Source organism: Lampetra planeri, chromosome 31 (genome assembly GCF_965212315.1).
Source record: "Lampetra planeri chromosome 31, kcLamPlan1.2.h2, whole genome shotgun sequence".
Taxonomy (NCBI): domain Eukaryota; kingdom Metazoa; phylum Chordata; class Hyperoartia; order Petromyzontiformes; family Petromyzontidae; genus Lampetra; species Lampetra planeri.
In genome coordinates, this window is record NC_136137.1 from 320,560 (window position 1) to 340,746 (window position 20,187).

Consider the following 20,187-nt stretch of genomic DNA (forward strand, 5'->3'; position numbering starts at 1 on the left):
TTTTCCCAATATGAGAGGCTCGAGCAGATCCTGTGGCGTGTCAGGATATGCTGCCATGGCCAGCTCCAACACCGCACCCCTGAACGCCACGGGCGATTCTTCGGGTGCTCGTTGTCGTTGAGCGAATCGCCGATGCGCGTCGTCAGGTGGCTCATAGGCGTCGGCCATTTCCTCAAAAACTCCACATAAAGTCTTCTTCTTATCGGCCGTTATGGAACGGAAAAATCGAACAGATTCGTCGTCCAGTAGAGTCGGCAACACTTCCAAGGCCTCCGCATCGGTCCATCTTGCTGAACGAACCGCCGCCAAAAATCGGCAGGCGAAAGCGCTCCAATCGCCCCCGATAGAGAATTCCTTAACTGTAGTAAGGTGGCGACTCCGACTCCTCTTTACGCCGTCTTCCAATGATGGTTGTTCTGGAGGCAAATTCAAAATGGCGTCGGCCCGCGGCGTGGCCAAGATGGCGGTTTGGCGCCGCGGAGCGCGCAAGACGGCGTCTTCTTGCCGCGTGGCCAATGGCGGCGGCAGGGCAGGCAACGTGGCGGCCCGTGGAGCACCTTCTCGTTCCATCGTCGTCCTTGGCGTAACGAGGTGACATAGATGCGCCAGGACGTCCTTGAGTGTCTCCAGTTGTTCTGCCACCTGTTGCCATCTTTGGTGAGCGTCCGATGTTGTTGACGGACCCGCCATCGCGCCGACATCTTCCACGCCCGTCCCCGTGCTCGCCTCAGCAGGGCTCTCCTCCACCACCCCAGCAGAATCCGTGGTCGGAGGGAATTCGTCGTCGTCGGACGAAGAAGCCGATGCTGGCGCCGGGGGAATTTTCTTCCTTACTTGCTTAGACATGCCGTTTCACTTCTGACCCCAGTGTAATAAAAGACTTGACCACGATCTCTGGCTCAGTGTCCTTTATTCGGTCCGTACTGCGTTCCCACACGGCTGTCTCTCTTATTCTCTCTGTGCTGGTTCCGATGTCACTCCAGTCCACATCAGCAGCCCCGCTGCTGTTCTTGTCGCTCTTGCAGCCCCACAGCAGCTCCGCTGCTGTACTCTCACACAGCTCCCTTGGCTGTTCCTGCTGCAGCTCTGACAGCCTCGTGCTGTCTCGCCTTCTCGTCGCTCCTGCGACTCTTGGCAGCCACCCCGCTGCTCCTCACACACAGCCTTACTGCCTATCTCTATCTGCAGCTTTACACCTCCCAGTAGCTCCCTACTGTTCCCAGGGTTGGCTCCCGCTTCTCACGGTGCCCCCTCGGCTCGTACGCCCGCGTGGCCCCACACCTTTCCATTCACACCCCGACTGCCTTCTCCTTCCGGTTTACCCGCTTAAGGACCCCCTACCTTTCACCCACGTCACCTGGCTCCGCCTCCTCGTGACGTCACATCCGGAAGGTCGCTTTCGCCCGCATTACATATTTAATAATAGTTAAACTGTTGAAATATTACTTTGATGAAGCGGTGTTGCTGTTCATAAAATTCGCTACGATCTGCGCACATTGTTCAGTATCAGACCCCACCTCCAGTGGCTTGGCACACGCCGCATCATCTTCACCTCATGCCGCTAGACCCTCACAGACACGAGTCCGTGCCCCTCTCTATTTCCCTGTGTTTTACTTGTTAGTTTACTTGTTAGTGTTTTACTTGATTTGGAGCTTTCGTGACTGCAAGGAATACTAGAGCGACAACACAAGGACAGAGAGAGAGAGAGAAAACACACTTAATTACTACATTTGTTCATTAAGTTGTGTTTTCTCTCTCTCTCTGCTGTGCCACCGCTCATACGTACATATGTACGTCGGGGCCTCGTGCGGAGGAGTGAGCGTGACGCGGCGGCGGGGAGCGAGCGTGAGTCGGCGATCGCGTGGAAATGATGCAACAAAATAACAATTTAAAGTCAAACTTAGTTAGATTTGAGATGTCAGCGATATGTTGCTACAAATGTAAACATGTTACTGTCGGAAATGATCGCTTCTGTTGAGGGGTTCGCTAATCATTGTTGTGCAATGGGCCCTTGCGCTCTGTCCATCCGTCCGTCCATCTGTTCATCCATTCGTCTGTCCGTCTTATCTGTCCGTTGATAATGATGCGTCCTTCACAGGAAGTCCATCAGTGGCTGCTGCGGCGGTTGAGGTTGTGCTGCACTCACCCTCCGACTGACTGCGGTGTGCATACACTCACATTTCCCTGTTTATCCAAACGTCTTCTCAGTTGTCCGCTAACCGCGCGTCCTTGCCGAGCACGCAAACCACATGGTCCCGCTGCTGCTCGCCGCACCAGTGAAGCCGCTGGCAGCTTTCTCGGCAACTTTGATGTGAACAGACCTAGTCGGTGAATTATCCTTCTCAAAATATCCAACGTTCGGCACTTAAAGGGGACATGGTTTCTTTGGCCAGTGTCTTGCTGCTGGTGTTTGTTTTGATACTCGAGTGGGCCAGGTTATCGTCGTCCAGTTGTGACGATAATAGCAGCAGCAGCTGCAGCAGCAAGAGAGACGAGAAGCAGGGACTCGCTGCGGGAGGAAATGCACAGAGAGGAGAGGCGGCAGCAAGTGATCGTTGTTGGGGAGTGGCTGTGTCACAGCTGTGCACAAGTGCAGCCATTTTGTCAATCCACTGCTGGATGAGGAGTGAGGGCTTCTCCACGCCACGGTGCACACGGGGGGGGGGGTATTTGACCATACTTCACAGCGCTGGTCAGTGCGGGTTCGGCGAAGGCAGAAAGAGCGTTGGTGCGGGAGCATAGAAGTACAGTACAATGATTGATTTTGCTACGCTTCCGCTGTGCTGCCCACCTAACAAAGCCTCAACGGTCGGTGTTTGGTGCCGCCATTGCCACCGCCGCTAGGTTTGATCTAGGACGCTCACGGCCGCGCGTCTTAAGGACGACTGTGGTGGTCATGCAGTGAATCCGCATCGTCTGCCTTGTGTCTCGCAGGAGGAGAAATCTGTCAACTGTGAGCTGAAGCAGGAGGAGGATCAGCCGATAAACTCTCTCAAGTGCAGCATCAGGTTCCCCTGCATGAAGGCGCGCACCAAGGTGACTGCCCACCCCTCGCACGCACGTGGAGGTCACTCCCGAGTCGGGGAGTTTTCCGAACTCCCGACGGGCACCAGACGCGCGAGCGAGTGCTGTGGGGGAATTTTATTTTATTTTACCAGGTAAAGTCCACTGAGCTATGTAGCTCTTTTTCAAAAGTGGCCTGGTCACAAATGATAGCTTAACGAAGTTGCTTATCGTGTGGAAATGTATAGCAGCCAAATCAACACATGATGTTGATTCTGAATGTGGAGGGAAAAACCGGAGGACCCGGAGAAAAATGTACACGACCACGGGGAGAGAGACACGCAAACTCCAAATATACATGTGTCAGGGTCAGGCTGAAACTCACGACCTCCAGCATACCAGGCGAGATAGTTAACATCGTGCCACCGTCACGCCCCGGCGTTTGTGTCGATCCCTTGAAGGCGTCCAGCAAGGGATCGTTTGGCTGAGGACCCCGACAAGGAAATGAAATGCGATCGACTGCCTCTTCAGAGCGGGGGCTCCGCGAGATTTGCATCTAATATCTCAAAAGCCGTTAGATTTAGGTCGCGAAAATACAGTAAAAAAAAGTGTAAAACCGAGACGGCCGTCCCATGCGCTTGTCCCCACGCCTCGCCACCACGGTGCTCCTGGTGGTGTCACCGTCCTCCCCAAGGCGAGGGGGACGCTGCCGTCACGGTGTCCCGGTTGGCGTGCAGGGCTCGCAGTCCAGAGGTGGCCCTGGTTCAGTTCGATTGCCCAGCCCCACGGTGGAAACGATGGTGCAAGTTTCTTAAGTCCCTGGGCTTTGTCCATCCAGCGGTGTGAGTGGGTACAGCCACAGTCGCGTGTGGTGGGGTGAATTATAAAGTGTGGGTCCTCCCCCCCCTCTTCAAAGAAGTCTGGTTAATGTGGAAGAAGAGGCCAAAATATCCTTGAATATCCTCTCTTGGGAGATCATTCCATCAGCATCGGCTCAAGCAAGATATTGCAGGGCTGCACCTTTACCTACCTTTAGTCAAGGCAGGAGGTCACCGGCCGTTCAATCACCTCTCATTCCGTCATATTCCCTCCCCACTCACACTCAACACAAACACCCACTCAATCACACTCAACACACACTCAAACAAAGCTAGAAAGCTCCCCGTATAGCCTTAACAGATTGTTGGGGCAAGTTCTGTTGGGGCAAGTTCTGTTAGCAAGCACCTATGAGGGGGTGAGTGGCCAGCACCATACCCGGCCAGCCTTTGTCTCCCTAGTGGCGACGTTTATACACCACACCAGGTACTAATTTTGAGGCTGAGTCGACCTAGGGGAGGTCCAGAACCGGTTTAGATAATTGTCAATGGTATTGGCCGTGAGCGAAAATTTAACTCGGGTCGCCAGGTTCGTAGCATTGCGCGCTCACCGTTGCACCACCGCTCCCCACACACACACACTCACACGGCTCCCGAGGGGATTCGTGTTTCCTGAGCACGTTGTGTTCCCCACGAGCTCCCGCCTCACCCTGAGCCACTCTCTGACTTGGTGGTGCAGCTCTGCGGGTTTGTAATGACCCCCCCTCTTCCCCCAGCCCCTTCCCCACATGATTCAATGAATTGTCACGAGCCGAGGTTGCCATTAGATCCAATCATTGATTGCTATTTACCTCGTGTTGCGTGTGGAATCATCTATAGTGGCGGAAGAGTTGCGAATTAATCAATTGAAAAAGATTGATTCCCGCAATGCGATGAATGCACCATACACCTCAGGAGGTTAATCCGTGAATAGTTGAATTGTAACTTGCCATGAGACAGTCGAGAATTCTCAGTGTAATTTATTATCCAATCTTTGAAAACGTTATCCTGTTATATATGGCAGCGGATGAAAACATCAGTGAATAAGTTACTGATTTTTGAGAATAGGTTTTCCCTTTTTTCTGGCAACAAAACAAGTGTCAAGATTCTAGATTTGAAGTTTTCGTGACTGCAAGGATCCATACTCTTTGGTTCTTTCGGTAAAGTCACGTAGGTGAAAGAATAAAAAAATAAAAAAAATGTAGTTATTTTCATTTTTTATTATTATTATTTTTCACCTACGTGACTTTACCGAAAAAACCAAAGAGTAGCAGAGTACGTTTTTTTGTTTGAATTCTAACCACAAGTACTGTGGTTAATGCAGACATGATCCTGACCCTGACGCCTGTATATTTGGAGTTTGCGTGTCTCTCTCCCCGTGGTCGTGTGTATTTTTCTGCGGGTCCTCCGGTTTTTCGCTCCACATTTAGAAACGCGCGTTTAGAGTATTTGGTTGCTATAAGTTTCCACGTGATCAGGCACTTCGTTGTGGCCAGGTCGCTTCTGAAAAAGAGCTACGTAGCTCAGTAGGCCTTACCTAGTGAAATAAATATAGTTTAAAATAAAATAGTTTCTAGTTTATGGTGGTGTATTGACTGAGCAATCACCCTGAACGGTTATAGCGAAGACATGGGGGGGAGGGGGGGGCACCCGTCGGCCTGGCGCTGCCCTAATAGACGTCCCCTGCGTGGCGCCGTGACCACTGCCGGTGAGACGGCGCCCCCCCCCAACTCCGCGCTCATGAAGAGAACCGCAAGCGGCGATAGCGTCTCACGGCACGAGCGCTGGGGAATGTGGCGCTTCACTCGGAGGCTGCGTGTTCCAGCCCCAATGGTTTAATTTTTGACGACGCAAATTCCCACTGAGTTGCGGTTGATGGTGATTTCTACGCTCCTTTGTGTATTCTCGAAAGCCTAAATGAGTCTCAGGACTCATTTATAAGAGAGTCCTGTCGCTTGCCTGCCTGCCTGCGATGTTTGGGTATTTCTGTGTGTGCGTGTGTTTTCGTGCTCGTGGAAGTTACCAGAGAAAACCCACGTGTATGAGGAGAGATGGCGTGATGGCATTGACAAATCAGAATCAGAGATCAAAAACCTGACTGCTCTACTACCATCTCAACGCCTCCACCTCATAGCCCAGCAAGTTTGGGTTTCCCGCATGTGATCTCCATGTGATCCACCAACCCTCCCTTAATGCTGGCCGTGTTCCAAGCCACGTGTTTTCAGTAATAATAAGAGTGCTGCATCACTCTTCCTGTTGAACGTCAGCCCCCTTTGCCACACAAGCCTTGGAAATACCTTTCTAACATCTGCCATTAATTGTAACAATTTACCCTAAGTCAAGTTGTTAATCTTATAGAGTTTTCTTTAAGGTTTCTGCTCAAGTAAATAATTTAATATTGAATAAAACCGTCAACCCTAGACCGGCGAATTACATTAAATACAGCTTGCAGCCCTCCCTGAAATGTGTAGATTGTAAAACAAAAAATCCAATCCCATTGTAGCCGCTGTCCAGTTTTCATGCCCTCTGCCGTTAAAAGTAAAAATATGTGGTTCTTATACAAACAAGCCGGCCATTTGTGTCTTTAAGGTGATATTTTATCTTCGGCTCAGGCAGCTCAAGCTGTTTTGAATTTAACTTTATTTTTCTTGTGTAGTCATTTATGTAATGTGCTGTTTTTTTCAGTTCTCTTTTCTGAAACCCTGCCCCTCTTGTGCCGGTGTGTTTTCTCAACGAGAGTCAGAAAAGCATTAAAAATAAACCTCGCTCTCTCACGTTTGAGAAAAATATGTAATTGCAGCTCCGCTTAGGAAAACAGTGGTGATTTAAAGCGAAGAGACGGTGTGTATATTCCAGGAAGTGGTGCATGGCTTTCGGGCTCCGCAACCCACATTTTACTATTTTAAAAACTTTCTAAATTTAGCACAAATTATAAATTACTGTTGTGTGCGTGGATGGATCATCGTCCCATAGGGGCCAGTACACATTTTTGGCCTGATTTTAATCAAAACATTTATGGAATTTAAATCACATGAAAGTGTAATTTTCTCATCAGGACTTAATGGTTAAGTTCCAAGTTAACTTTGTATTTTTTTTACATGATATGACAACAATAGGGCCGCAGATACACACCTCGGCAGTCGATTGCATTCTGCATGCCACAAGTTTGAAGCTTTGGTGTTGAGAAAAAGATTTTCCACCGTACGACCGTGGCACGGCAGTGGTGTCACTTCTGCGCCACTGTCGTACCTGTCGCGCACCACTCGGGTTGCCACCTGGCTTGGTTGTCCCAGGATTGTTGAGGGAACTCTGTCAATCTTCACGGGACTTTGATAGCCAGTTGCATCATCATACTATTAATACGACACCACTCGAGACAATGCATTTACGAGCGCAGTTCTCCACCTGTCCAGCATTGTGACATATTCCTCTCGCCACGATGGGGCTCCTGGTTTGTGTTGTTGCTTTAGCTCGAGCAGCAGGCATGTGGCTCTAAAGAGTGGGTGGTGGGGATGCGCCACGCCGAAGCGGCGTGCACATCACACACTTCTGGAAGCCGGGAAGTGTCGTGGCGTGATGAGATGATGCCGCTCCACCGACGCACATTCTCGCAAAACGACTCGCTTTAAAAGCAAACAATCTCAAATAAGCGCCGGGATTTTTGTCTTCAATCGTTACCATAAATCGTTGGAGTTTTCTTTTTACATTTCATTGAGACAAGTGTTTGCTTTCAGCAAAAGTGTTTTTATTAAACCTGCGCGCACGTGCTCTTGAGCCAAAGGTAGCGGCGCTTTTTATTAAAAGCGGCAAAACAATATTTTCTACGTTTGTGCAATAAAGTATTCGACAGTGTGACTCCCAAGTACAGTGCTGGCACGATTACACGTTTTTATTTTTTCATATAAACAAAACAAAATGTGCGGGGAGAGAGAGCTGACTACAACAAAAAGAACTGACTACACAGGCCTCGCGCCAAAGCCAACCTCACTCCCCCCTCTCCTCCCCACACAGAAGGGAGTGGAGTCTGGGTGGCAAGGTTTTCATTCTCGACTTCCAGATTCATCAAATAATTAAAAACATTCTCCGTGCGCGGGGGCACTTGGCACAGTTGCCGTGCTTTTCCTCAAGCAAATTGCGCAACACGTTACCACGGTGATTTGGGGCCATTGTACAGTGAAATTATTAAAGATATAAACACTGATGGCCATGAATATTTTGTGGATTTAGTGGCATTTAGCAGCTGGTGATAGAGGCTATTTTAACAGCGGTGGAAAGTGAACAAAAACCGTTGTTGTATTGTACTATGCTCCAACATCTGTGTTCCCCACCGTCACCAACCCGCACTGACCAGCGTGGTGAAGTGTGGTCTTGTAACGCCCACGAAGCCGCATGGCGCAGAGGGCCCTCATCCAGCAGCGGATGGCCAGAAGGACCGGGACGAGTGCACGAGCGGAGGTGGAGGGGCGCAGCGCCCCGGGTCTTGTTGTCTTCACCGTGTAACGCACTTTACTCCTCTGCCCCTCTTACACGCCTCCCCACTCCCTCGCCCTGTGCTCCGCCGCCACAGCGAGAATTCAGCGTGGTGTTCGACACGACACAACTCACGGGGAGCGAGGGCCCCTTAGAGTTCACCCTGCAAGCGAGAAGGTGCGTCCCCACAGCAGTGCGGGTTTAGATGCCAGCTTGTGTGCCTGTGTGTGTCTGGGTGCTCATGGCCAAAAACAGTGGTAAACATTTGAACCGGTCCTAGACCACCCCTCATCATTAAATAATGAGTACCTGGTGCAATGTGTAAGCATCATCACTGGGGAGACGAAGACGGACAGGTGTGGTGCTGGCCACCCACCTCCTCGTGTGCTGTGGCGGTCTTCATAGGTGCTCGCTAACAGCACTTGCCCCAACGGTCTGTTCTTGTCCTTGAGCAAGTGTGAGGAATGTGATGAGTTCACACATCCTTGGAAGTTCTGGACACAGTCCTCTCTCAACTGTGCCTCTGGCAGGCGACGTTGCACTGGTTGGATGATGTCACCCGCGTGGCCGGCCAAACACTCAATTGGGATTATACACATAGCAATCGTTCCCCCCTCCTGGAAGATTAGTACCACAGGTCAATTGCAAATGAGACCATGCCGGTCTCCTGAGTTGTCACCTGTTTAAACAAAATAAACTTGAAGCTCGATCTCATGCAATTATGCTGATGGCACAATGCTAATAAAATCATGAGAAATACAAAAATGACTGTAGCACTAAATCAACGATGTGTGCGGCACCAGAACGCATTTTTGTCTCTCAATGTCTTACATCTATTGTATTGTTTCTTGTTTGTTTGCTATTGTGCTTTTTCAATATCCACCTTTGGTAGCCGGATTCTCCCTTGAAACGAGAGACTCGGGCTCTCACGTGGTTTAGATAAAGACTCTTTCCATTTGTCTGTGTTCTCACGAGTGCACCAAGCCCCCCCCCCCCTCACGTTATTACCGCTGCTCGGCAACCACTTGCCCCCCCCTCGACCCCATCAACGTTTCTGTTTCTGCCGCCGGCCGCTCGGTGACGATTCTACCGCGAACAGCGACTTGTGCCGCTACTGAGACGCGGTGTTTGCGCGGCGCGCGTGTGTGGACGCAGCGCCAGCCCCGAGCACGCCTCCATGCTGGGGGACAACGACCTGGTGCTGCGCGTGCCACTGCGGCTCCAGGTGGACACGACCATGAAGGGGTAGGGAGCGTCGCGTTTCCCCCACGGTACCCACGTCTGGGGGCCGCGTGTTGGGGATGCGTGTTGGGCCTGGGGATGCCGTGCAGGCCTTGAGAAGGGGATGCCCTCTCTTGGGAGTGTGGTACACGGTGTGTGCGTGAGCACGGCGGGAGAGCGTGAGTGCACGTGGTGCGAGTGCACGTGGTGCGAGTGAGCACGGCGAGTGCATCTGGTGAGTGTGTGAGTGCGGTGAGCGAGGCGGTGAGCGAGGCGGTGAGCTCTGCCTCTCCGCTCTACCAGGACGGTGAATCCACCCTCGTTCGTGTACGGAGGAGAGGCCACCAACAGCAGCCAGTTCGTGCGACTCGACAACGCCGACTGCCTCTACCAGTGGATCAACTTCTCCCTCCAGGTTCTGCCCCATACCCCCCTCCCCTGCATATTGTTTTCGTTTGATGAATGGTGGAGGTGCCCGGGTGGCCACGGGGTGGTTTAGTCTGCGACACTCATTGCCGGGCACAGGGCGGGTTGTGCCCCTCACGTGGACATAGACGCCGACTGTTGAAGGGACCTCAGTGAGACGTCTTCTGAGACTGCTATCCTCCAACAAGGTGGTGTATCGCTTCCTGATAGAGTTCAGGGCAGGAATGACTTTGTTCCACGATATGACGCTGCTGGCATCATGGAGATAGGGGAAATAAGAACACAATAGAGCTAAGACATTAACACGAGCCCACGCCTGCATCGTTCATAAACATTTAATATATTTTCACACTGCTCAACCTCAGTTCGTGCAAAGACTGGCAATGTTGTGTATTACACAAACATTAATATTCGCCAGATTTCAAATATTTAGATAACCGGTTTGAAATGGCCTCCTGCGCTTTGGTCTGTGGCTCGGTTCGGCTTGCACGAACGCCACCACGCCACCACCACGCCACCGCCACCACGCCACCACCACGCCACCATGCCACCACCACCATGCCACCACGCCACCACCACCACGCCACCACGCGACCGCCACCACGCGACCGCCACCACGCGACCACCACCACGCCACCACGCCACCACCACGCCACCACCACGCCACCACCACGCCACCACGCCACCACCACGCCACCACGCCACCACCACCACGCCACCACCACGCCACCACGCCACCACCACCACGCCACCACGCGACCACTACCACGCCACCACGCCACCACCACGCCACCACCACGCCACCACCACGCCACCACGCCACCACCATGCCACCACCACGCCACCACCACGCCACCACGCGACCACCACCACGCTACCACGCCACCACCACGCCACCACGCCACCACCACGCCACCACCACGCCACCACGCCACCACGCCACCACCACCACGCCACCACCACGCCACCACCACCACGCCACCACGCGACCACCACCACGCCACCACCACGCCACCATGCCACCACCACCACACCACCACCACGCCACCACGCCACCACGCGACCACCACCACGCCACCACGCCACCACCACGCCACCACGCCACCACCACGCCACCACGCCACCACCACGCCACTACGCCACCACCACGCCACCACCACGCCGCCACCACGCCACCACGCCACCACCACCACGCCACCACCACCACGCCACCACCACCACGCCACCACCACGCCACCACCACGCCACCACCACGCCACCACCACGCCACCACGCCACCAGCATGCCACCACCACGCCACCACGCCACCACCACCACGCCACCACGCGACCACCACCACGCCACCACGCCACCACCACCACGCCACCACGCCACCACGCCACCACCACGCCACCACGCCACCACCACCACGCCACCTCCACGCCACCACGCCACCACCACCACGCCACTATGCGACCACTACCACGCCACCACGCCACCACCACGCCACCACCACGCCACCACCACGCCACCACGCCACCACCATGCCACCACCACGCCACCACCACGCCACCACGCGACCACCACCACGCTACCACGCCACCACCACGCCACCACGCCACCACCACGCCACCACCACGCCACCACCACGCCACCACGCCACCACCACCACGCCACCACCACGCCACCACGCCACCACCACCACGCCACCACGCGACCACCACCACGCCACCACCACGCCACCACGCCACCACCACCACGCCACCACGCCACCACGCGACCACCACCACGCCACCACGCCACCACGCCACCACCACACCACCACCACGCCACCACCACGCCACTACGCCACCACCACGCCACCACCACGCCGCCACCACGCCACCACGCCACCACCACCACGCCACCACCACCACGCCACCACCACCACGCCACCACCACGCCACCACCACCACGCCACCACCACGCCACCACGCCACCAGCATGCCACCACCACGCCACCACGCCACCACCACCACGCCACCACGCCACCACCACGCCACCACGCCACCAGCATGCCACCACCATGCCACCACGCCACCACCACCACGCCACCACGCCACCACCACCACGCCACCACGCCACCACCACGCCACCACCACGCCACCACCACCACGCCACCACCACGCCACCACGCCACCACCACCACGCCACCACCACGCCACCACGCCACCACCACCACGCCACCACGCGACCACTACCACGCCACCACGCCACCACCACGCCACCACCACGCCACCACGCCACCACGCCACCACCATGCCACCACCACGCCACCACCACGCCACCACGCCACCACGCGACCACCACCACGCTACCACGCCACCACCACGCCACCACGCCACCACCACGCCACCACGCCACCACGCCACCACCACCACGCCACCACCACGCCACCACGCCACCACCACCACGCCACCACGCGACCACCACCACGCCACCACCACGCCACCACGCCACCACCACCACGCCACCACGCCACCACGCGACCACCACCACGCCACCACGCCACCACCACGCCACCACGCCACCACCACACCACCACCACGCCACCACCACGCCACTACGCCACCACCACGCCACCACCACGCCGCCACCACGCCACCACGCCACCACGCCACCACCACCACGCCACCACCACCACGCCACCACCACGCCACCACCACCACGCCACCACCACGCCACCACGCCACCAGCATGCCACCACCACGCCACCACGCCACCACCACCACGCCACCACGCCACCACCACGCCACCACCACGCCACCACCACCACACCACCACCACGCCACCACCACGCCACCAGGCGCTCACCAAAATCTACGCGGGTTGCTCGCACGCTCTGGGCCCCTCGGAGCCAAGGGCCGGGCCCTGGCAGCCGGAAAGTGGCCGGAGCGGCCCAGACGCGGGGGCCGGCACCGCCGCTGTCTTTGGCGTGGGCTGCTCGCTGTGGACATGCGCCAGCTCGCAGGAACGCGACACATCTCCCACGGGTGTTTCCTGCGGGAGGTGGTCGCTAAGTGTTTCACCGAGTCTCCACCTGTCTAGCGCGGAACGATGTCAGTGCTGTCGCTGCTACTGCCGCTGTCGTTCGCCCACCACCGCTTGTCTGTTAGTCTTTGTTCTGGTGCATGCACGTGCGGAGTGGAGAGCCAGCGCAGAGTGGTCACCGTACTGTGCTATGAACCTGGTGATCCGAATTCGATTCCCGGCCACAGAAACGATTATCTGAACCAGTTCTGATCCTGTACGTATGTTGAACTTCTTTCGCACGGCACGTAGCCAACCTTGCTCATTTGACGTGAGGAATTAGAATCCAATTACTTTGGCCCATGCTATGACACCACTGGCATTATAGAGGTACGTGAGGGGCAATAAGAACACAATACAGTGAAGAAAGTAACCCGAGCCCACACCAAAAGGTCGACTCAACCTTAAATGAGTACCTGGCGTTTCAGCATTGTAGAGACAAAGGTGGTCAGGCCGGCCAAAGCACAACCTCATGCCACCGTGACGGCCTTCACAGCTGCTCTTTACCAGTACTTGTCCCAATAGCTTATGTAGGCTATACGGGGAAGCTTTGTCTCGTGGCGCAGGGTGTGTGTCAGTCTGGTGGGAGGTTGTGGGGGAGGGGGTCGTGGCACTCCGCCATAAAATCCGCTGACTCTGGTCCACGTTTCCTGCACCAAGCCGATTCTTTTTTTCTCTGCTCCTTTGATTTGGCGTTTTTGTTGTGCGTGTTTATTGATGTTTATAAATATCATTATGCTGAGCAGGGGATGTACTGGGATACTCTTCATGCTACATTTAACAGACTAATACTGCGCTCTTTCTGCCATGTACGTCTTTAAATACTCACCGTGTGGTATTAAGAATAATCTGATGAATGGTTGAAGGCCCGGCTTAATGATGATAAAAACATAAAATAATACTTCATACAATTAAGTATCCCATTACAGACCCCAGTGAAAAGTGTTTAGTCTCGGTGAGACTTCACTGCGTCACTGTTCTTGTTGTTGTTGTATAAGTCACGGGGAACTGCGATGTATGCTACAAACTCAGATGCCTGAGTTTGATTCCCAACCATGGCTAAAATCAGCCGTGAATGGAATCCGAGCCAGTTAGGGTTTTCACCTGCTTCACTCGGGCTAAATGGAGATCTTTGTATTTGTGTTCCTATGTACGTACGTGTATGTCTGGGTGGGTATGTGTTTATTTGTGCGTGCGTTTGTATACAGCGACGTGCCTGTATGTAAGTGGTTACGTGTGTATCTGATCGTCGATTCTCCGGCACACGCAGGTGATCAACTTCGGGCCGAGCCCCCTGCCCAGCTCCAGCGTCGAGATCCTCATCCCCAACGTCCTGACGGAGGATGGGCCGGAGCTCTTCCACGTGCGGCACATCAAGGTGCTCGCCTCAACACTCATCAACCCGTCGCACGCACGCGTACGCAACAACAGCCATCGCTCGCCACGAAGCGGCGGCGTCGCCATGGCGCTCGTGCCTGGCGAGGTGCACTTCGAGGCCACGTACGCACACACACACACGCAGCGGTGTCCCTGCACACGCGACTTCCGGCTCCCAGCTGCCCACGCACGCTCTGCGACGCGTGTTCGGGTCATACCACGTGTTTAATAGCTTCATCCTTTTTAGTTTTAGTGTCGTTTGGCACGATGTCTGACGTTTCGCACCACATGCTGAGAGCTTCTTCGAACAACCGGTTCCCGAAGAGGTTCCTAGCGCAGCGTAGCCGATTCCCTGCGACACCCTACGCAGCGGCACCGCGTGCGCTCGCTTGCTCCCTCTCGCCGCACGAGGAGGCGTCGGGCCGTCACCGGCGTGGGAGCGGCGTGGGAGCGGCGTGCCAGCGCGCCGTTTGGATTCGCGGCGATCTTCCGGCGCGAGAGAGACCGGCGAGCGATGCCGCGTGTCGCGTTTTGGCTCCGTGGGCTAAGGAGGTGGGGCGGCGGCGTGGATGATGAAGGGGGCAGGTCGCTGGCGGAGTGATGGCCCCCTGCGTCAGTGCTGCTCCAGGTGCTCCGAGGGGCCGTGGCGAGGCTGCGTCTTTAGACTTCGGAGCGTGCGGCATGCGCACAGTTGCGGTGTCAGGTGACGGATCAGAATACAAACTCAGAAAAACAAATTCAGTGCTACGGTACGTGTAGTGCAGTCTGTGTTCGTTAAACACAATGAGCAGATGTGCATTTTAAACGCAGAAGGCCGATTTTTACAACTCATATGGATAGCCTCTGTGAGAAAGCTTTGCCAAAAGCATGTATCCCACAGGGCCCTGTAACAATTCTAAACAAATACGAGAAAAAAACTGAGTAACCCTTGCACTCAGATGAGAAATGTGAAGAGCTCCACTCCGTTGGTGATCCTGATGGTTGCAATTGCACACTGCTATCGTAGTTACCAGCAGTGTCACTATATAGCGAAACCAGCGCTACGGCTACTTGGCACAGAGGGTCCACGCTAGCTTCGTCGGCCTCCACAACCAGCGAGTGTCGCTTATATCACGGCCGTGAGGCTGTGCCGCATCTGAGGATCGCGTCGTCCCTCACGCCAACGCCGCTGTCCCCGTGCCACCCCTGCCGGCAGATCGACAGCGCCAACGGGAAGTGCTTCAGCAAGGTGCCCTCGCAGATCTGCCTCGTGCCGCACGACTCGGGCAGCTTCCTGCGCACGATGTTCACCATCTTCAACAAGTCCGGCCGCAAAGTGCTCGTAAGTCCCCTTATACCTTCCTGGTGGCCCGTGGAGACTCGTGTGTATGTTGTATGTATGTTGTATGCATGTTGTGTGTTGAATTTCTTTCGCACCTAGGCGGCCCGACTGGGATGCTGGGTTCAGATCCAACCACCTCAGTCGATGGTGTCAGCCCAGTAAATAATTTTTGCTGCACAAATCATCCATCTGAGGACTTTAAAAATAACTATTTAATTGTGACAGTCATGAGAAGAACACCTCCAGAGCTGCGTGGAGTGCCGCCCCGACTGCGAATGAGTGGAAGTCGAGGATCTCGCATGTAGTTCTGTGATATACCACTTTGCCCCCCGACCCCCACCCTGCCATGTCCGGGTTTCTCTGCCATTTGTTAATAAATTATTAAATGACGATAGTGGACCGCTCCCAACCGTGTCCCAACAACACTCGGATATTTTCTCCAGAAATGGAAGATAAAGGACTCGAATGTGGTTATTAGCACGATTGCCTATGTACGAGATACATCACTGATGATTGCCCACCACAGCACGCATCCTCTGGTGAAACAAGTGGACTCCACCACTCAGCTACCGCCCCGGATGCTGCTGTAGCTTGCCTTAAAAATACAATTGAGGCCCTGTTGCTTTTCTCAAACGCCATGCGGCAGGAGAGTAAAAATTTAATAATGGTCACGAGGCTCATCGTCTCCATGAGCCGATACAGCATCGCCGGTCCGCCGCATCTCAGCGGGGCCATTCCCTCCCCGTGCACCGCAGGACTGCGCATGGCGGGGCGGCTGCCTGGTCGTCGGCTGTCAGCTGGGGAACATCGACAGTGGGAACTCGATCTCCATCAACGTCAGCACCCTGCTCAACACCAAAATCCTGGAGAAGGTAAGGCACGACCCAGCATAGCGTTTGGCTGCACCATCGCCACCCCGGCGTGGGTGAAAAAAGTTGGTCGGTCGGACTGACTGCGTCTCACCGTGGCATTCGCGTGCAATTGCTCCCTGACCAAGAAACGCAAATTGCATCTCTCTGAGTTGCAGTCCTAATTGCTCGGCATGCAAAGGCGCAGCCCTGCAATGTCTTTGCTTCTGGCACTGCTCCAGAGAGCTCCTCTAGTGGAGGCCCTCACATCTCGAGTGAGCTCCTCTCGAGGATATTTGGCCTCCACTTGCACACTGGCCAGACACCTCGGAAGGTACGGACAAACCAAGCCCAAATAAAACCACTTCACGATCACTACCACTAATGATTACCGACATGTTCAAAGTGTCTGCAATGTGCGCTCCGGAACGTGGAGCTGCAGGGCATGTGAATTGTTCGACGTGGCGGGCGCGTGAGTGAATGCAAAACACAATGTGGAGCGGGGGGAGTCACCCCTGTGCCGGGGCTGTGCCACTGCAGGACAGCTCGTCGGTGATCCAGTTCCTGGTGGACGCGAAAGTGCACGTGAACCACAGCCTGCACATCTACGAGGCACCGGGGGGCAACCCGGACGGCACCACGGTGAGCGGCGGCGCGTGCATGTATGTGTGTATGTGCCTGGAACTTCTTTGACACCGTACGTAGCCAACCGCGCTAATCGGAGGTGCGGCGGAAGGACAAAAAACTGAACGCTAAAAGCTGTTCTCATGAAAAGATTCATTCTTTGTTTCTTTCGGTTAAGTCACGTCTAAAGATAAAATAATAAATTAAAATAATAGTATATTACGACGTTTCGATTGCAACACAAGCAATCATCATCAGGCATAAAAGAAATAGCAACAAAAATCTAACTAGAAAACTATAGACAGACATACAAGCAGACAGACATCACATCGGAGCAACAAAAATCTAACTAGAAAACTATAGACAGACATACAAGCAGACAGACATCACATCGGCACAAAGAGAGGGGTCGTTTCTGTGACGAAACGACTCATGAAATGAGTTTTTAATCTCGATGATATAAAAGTGAATAGCTCCAGTGGCTTCCTAATACCAGCAGGAAGAGTGTTCCCGGCGGCCGCAGAAGTACATCTGAAAGCGCGCAATGCGGTGACCGTCTTTGTTCGATGGTTAGCCAAAAGCCGCTGCTTTGTCCAGCACAGTGCTGTCCAGCACAGTCTTGTTTACTCAAGAAAGCCCTCCCTGAGTCTCATGACCCTTTGTCAGGAAGGGCCTGCCAAGTTTTCACAGCAGGGAGCAATGCTGCTATGGCGAGTCGGTAACACTCGTGACTCACAGCATTAAGTTCGTCTCGGGCCGTTTTCTGTGTGGACTTTGTATGCTCTTCATCTGTCCTGAATGGGTCACCTCTGGGTTCTCTGGTTTCCTTCCAAAGCTAAAAACAAATCAATGTAAATGGTATTGGCCAAAACATCCCAATGCTGATAAATAACCTGCAAATTCAGTTGAACACAGAGGCTTTCGCGACCAATATCATCCATAATACCTGCAAATTACTCACAGCAGCAACACGGTCGCCCTCTTCTGCGAAAACTTGACCGGGCCCTCTTGAACAAGAGTATTGGGTTAAATATTGCTTTAAGTAGTAATACTAATAATATAGCAATGTGTGTGTACGCTCCAGGTGGTGTTTGAGGCCCTGCACGACCTGCGTCCGCGTGGCTACGTGGCCGTGTGGATCATTGCGCTGAGCCTGCTCATCGGCATCCTCATCTTCATCCTGCTTGCCGTCGTGCTCTGGAAGGTGTGGCTCGATTGGGCTCTCGTCCGCTCGATGTTGCGTGTCCCGGGCTGTCCCGCACGAGGTCAACACCTCCTTAATGAGGAGGAAAATAATACTTTAGTATCAGTTAGGTGTTGACTTGAAGCTTTCGTGATTGCAGGAATTCATATTCCTTGGGTCTTTTGGTAAAGTCACGTAGATAGGTTCAAAGAAAATAACAAAAAACTACGACGTTTCGATCGCAACACAAGCGGTCGTCATCAGGAAAAGAAAACAAAAACTTCGTAGTTTTTATTTTTATTTTCTTTGAACCTCTCTACGTCACTTTACCGAAAAACCCAAAGAATATCAGTCAGGTGCTCGGTCATGGCGCTGCAGCGATGCGATTGCATCGGTGTTGTATTCAACCATATGGGGGTGACGTCAGTGGCATCATCACTCCAGTGCCATCGTGGCAGTGGTTAATGACAAATTGGGTGAGTTTTTTTTTATGCACAACTGCTAAGGGCAGACCCTTCATTGTTATGAGAATTATAATTTTGATTGCATCTAACTTTAAAAGTTGAGCTCCTAAACTCTCTAAAGATGGCAACAGTGGCATTAATGTGCGCACAGCAGATCCAATACCGGGTCTGTTCAGAAAAGTTTCTCATGGGCGATGCAAGAAACTGAAACAAATCCGAGAGAACTATGAAAGGAATCCGAGGATATTCACGCACGATCCCGACCGCTGAAGCGCGACACGAGTCAACCTGGGAAATGCCGCGGCAGCGCTTCGCTTTGTAAGAGTATCCTCGACGGCGGCGACCGCGCTCTTGATCTCCCACGGATGACGAATCCATTTGTCGTGCCGCGGGTCGTGGGCCTCGCCCAAGCCACGTGCGGCGCAGCAGCAACCGAGGCTCCCTGCGTGGAGGCCCCCCGAATGCCGGAGAGAAATCTGCAGATGCCAGCTTCTTTACATCGTCTCGTTTTCTTTCCCATGCCCGCAGCTCGGCTTCTTCAAGCGCTCGTACAAGGAGAGGATGCAGGCGAGCAAGCAGGAGAAGGAGAGCCTGGACTGAGCGGCGCCGTGGGGGAGAGGGCGTGGCAGCGCCGCCGTGGCCGCTGAGGCGCGGTCCTGCGTCGCCCGCGCAAACAACCGCTGCACGGCGTCGCGGGCGTCGCGGGCCTACTCGCCCGCTCGCTCGTTTGGCCACCAGCACAAATCACAACCGACTGCAAGAGTGAGCGTGGGCCCAGAGGAGGACGGGCGATCACAGCCCCTCGCGGGAGAACAAGTCCACGGCGCATTCCGAGTGCGTCGCACAGGTGCCGACATTCCGCAGGCTTCTGTCTTTGCGAAACCCCTGGCGAGTCAATCAATCCTCCGCCCTGCGCAAGCTGCAAAGGGCCGTCGTGGCCGTCGGCTCATCCTCCTGCCAAATAAGATGCGGCGTGCGATGACGCCGCATCTCTGCTTGTGATGACCGGAGCGCTCGTCAACTTGGAGGTCCTCCTCCGCGGCGAGGGGAGTGCGTGCGGCTGCATTTTGTGAATTCCCGGCGGGGCGAGTGGATCCCACAGGAGAGCCTCCTCTGAGAGTTCATCTCGGCTGAACGACCTCGTAAACTTCTGGCATCCTAGACGATGATGAGCGTTCGGGTTTTTAAAGACAGTGTATATTTTTTCAAGAGGACATTTGGAAAAGTGCTGCCTTTTTGCGTGAAATGAATTCCCTCTGTTAGTAAGTTAGAGGGAGGCGTTGAACGATGAAATAAGATGGTGACGCCACACGTGGACCTGATGTGCTCACCCTCGAGAGCCGAGCGC

General features: G+C 54.3%; 1 protein-coding gene across 1 annotated transcript in view; it reads left to right on the top strand.

The window, feature by feature from the left end:
• ITGA9 (integrin subunit alpha 9) overlaps nt 1-19,599 on the top strand; it is a 67,314-nt gene extending 47,715 nt beyond the window's left edge. Inside the window, exons 19-28 of the mRNA XM_078608868.1 lie at nt 2,935-3,036; nt 8,425-8,504; nt 9,483-9,572; nt 9,852-9,963; nt 14,293-14,400; nt 15,595-15,720; nt 16,476-16,592; nt 17,109-17,210; nt 18,277-18,396; nt 19,368-19,599. Coding sequence (XP_078464994.1) covers nt 2,935-3,036; nt 8,425-8,504; nt 9,483-9,572; nt 9,852-9,963; nt 14,293-14,400; nt 15,595-15,720; nt 16,476-16,592; nt 17,109-17,210; nt 18,277-18,396; nt 19,368-19,439 — 1,029 coding nt within the window. The 3' untranslated portion in view covers nt 19,440-19,599. The remainder of the gene's footprint in view (nt 1-2,934; nt 3,037-8,424; nt 8,505-9,482; nt 9,573-9,851; nt 9,964-14,292; nt 14,401-15,594; nt 15,721-16,475; nt 16,593-17,108; nt 17,211-18,276; nt 18,397-19,367) is intronic.
• The last annotated feature ends 588 nt before the right edge of the window (nt 19,600-20,187 follow it).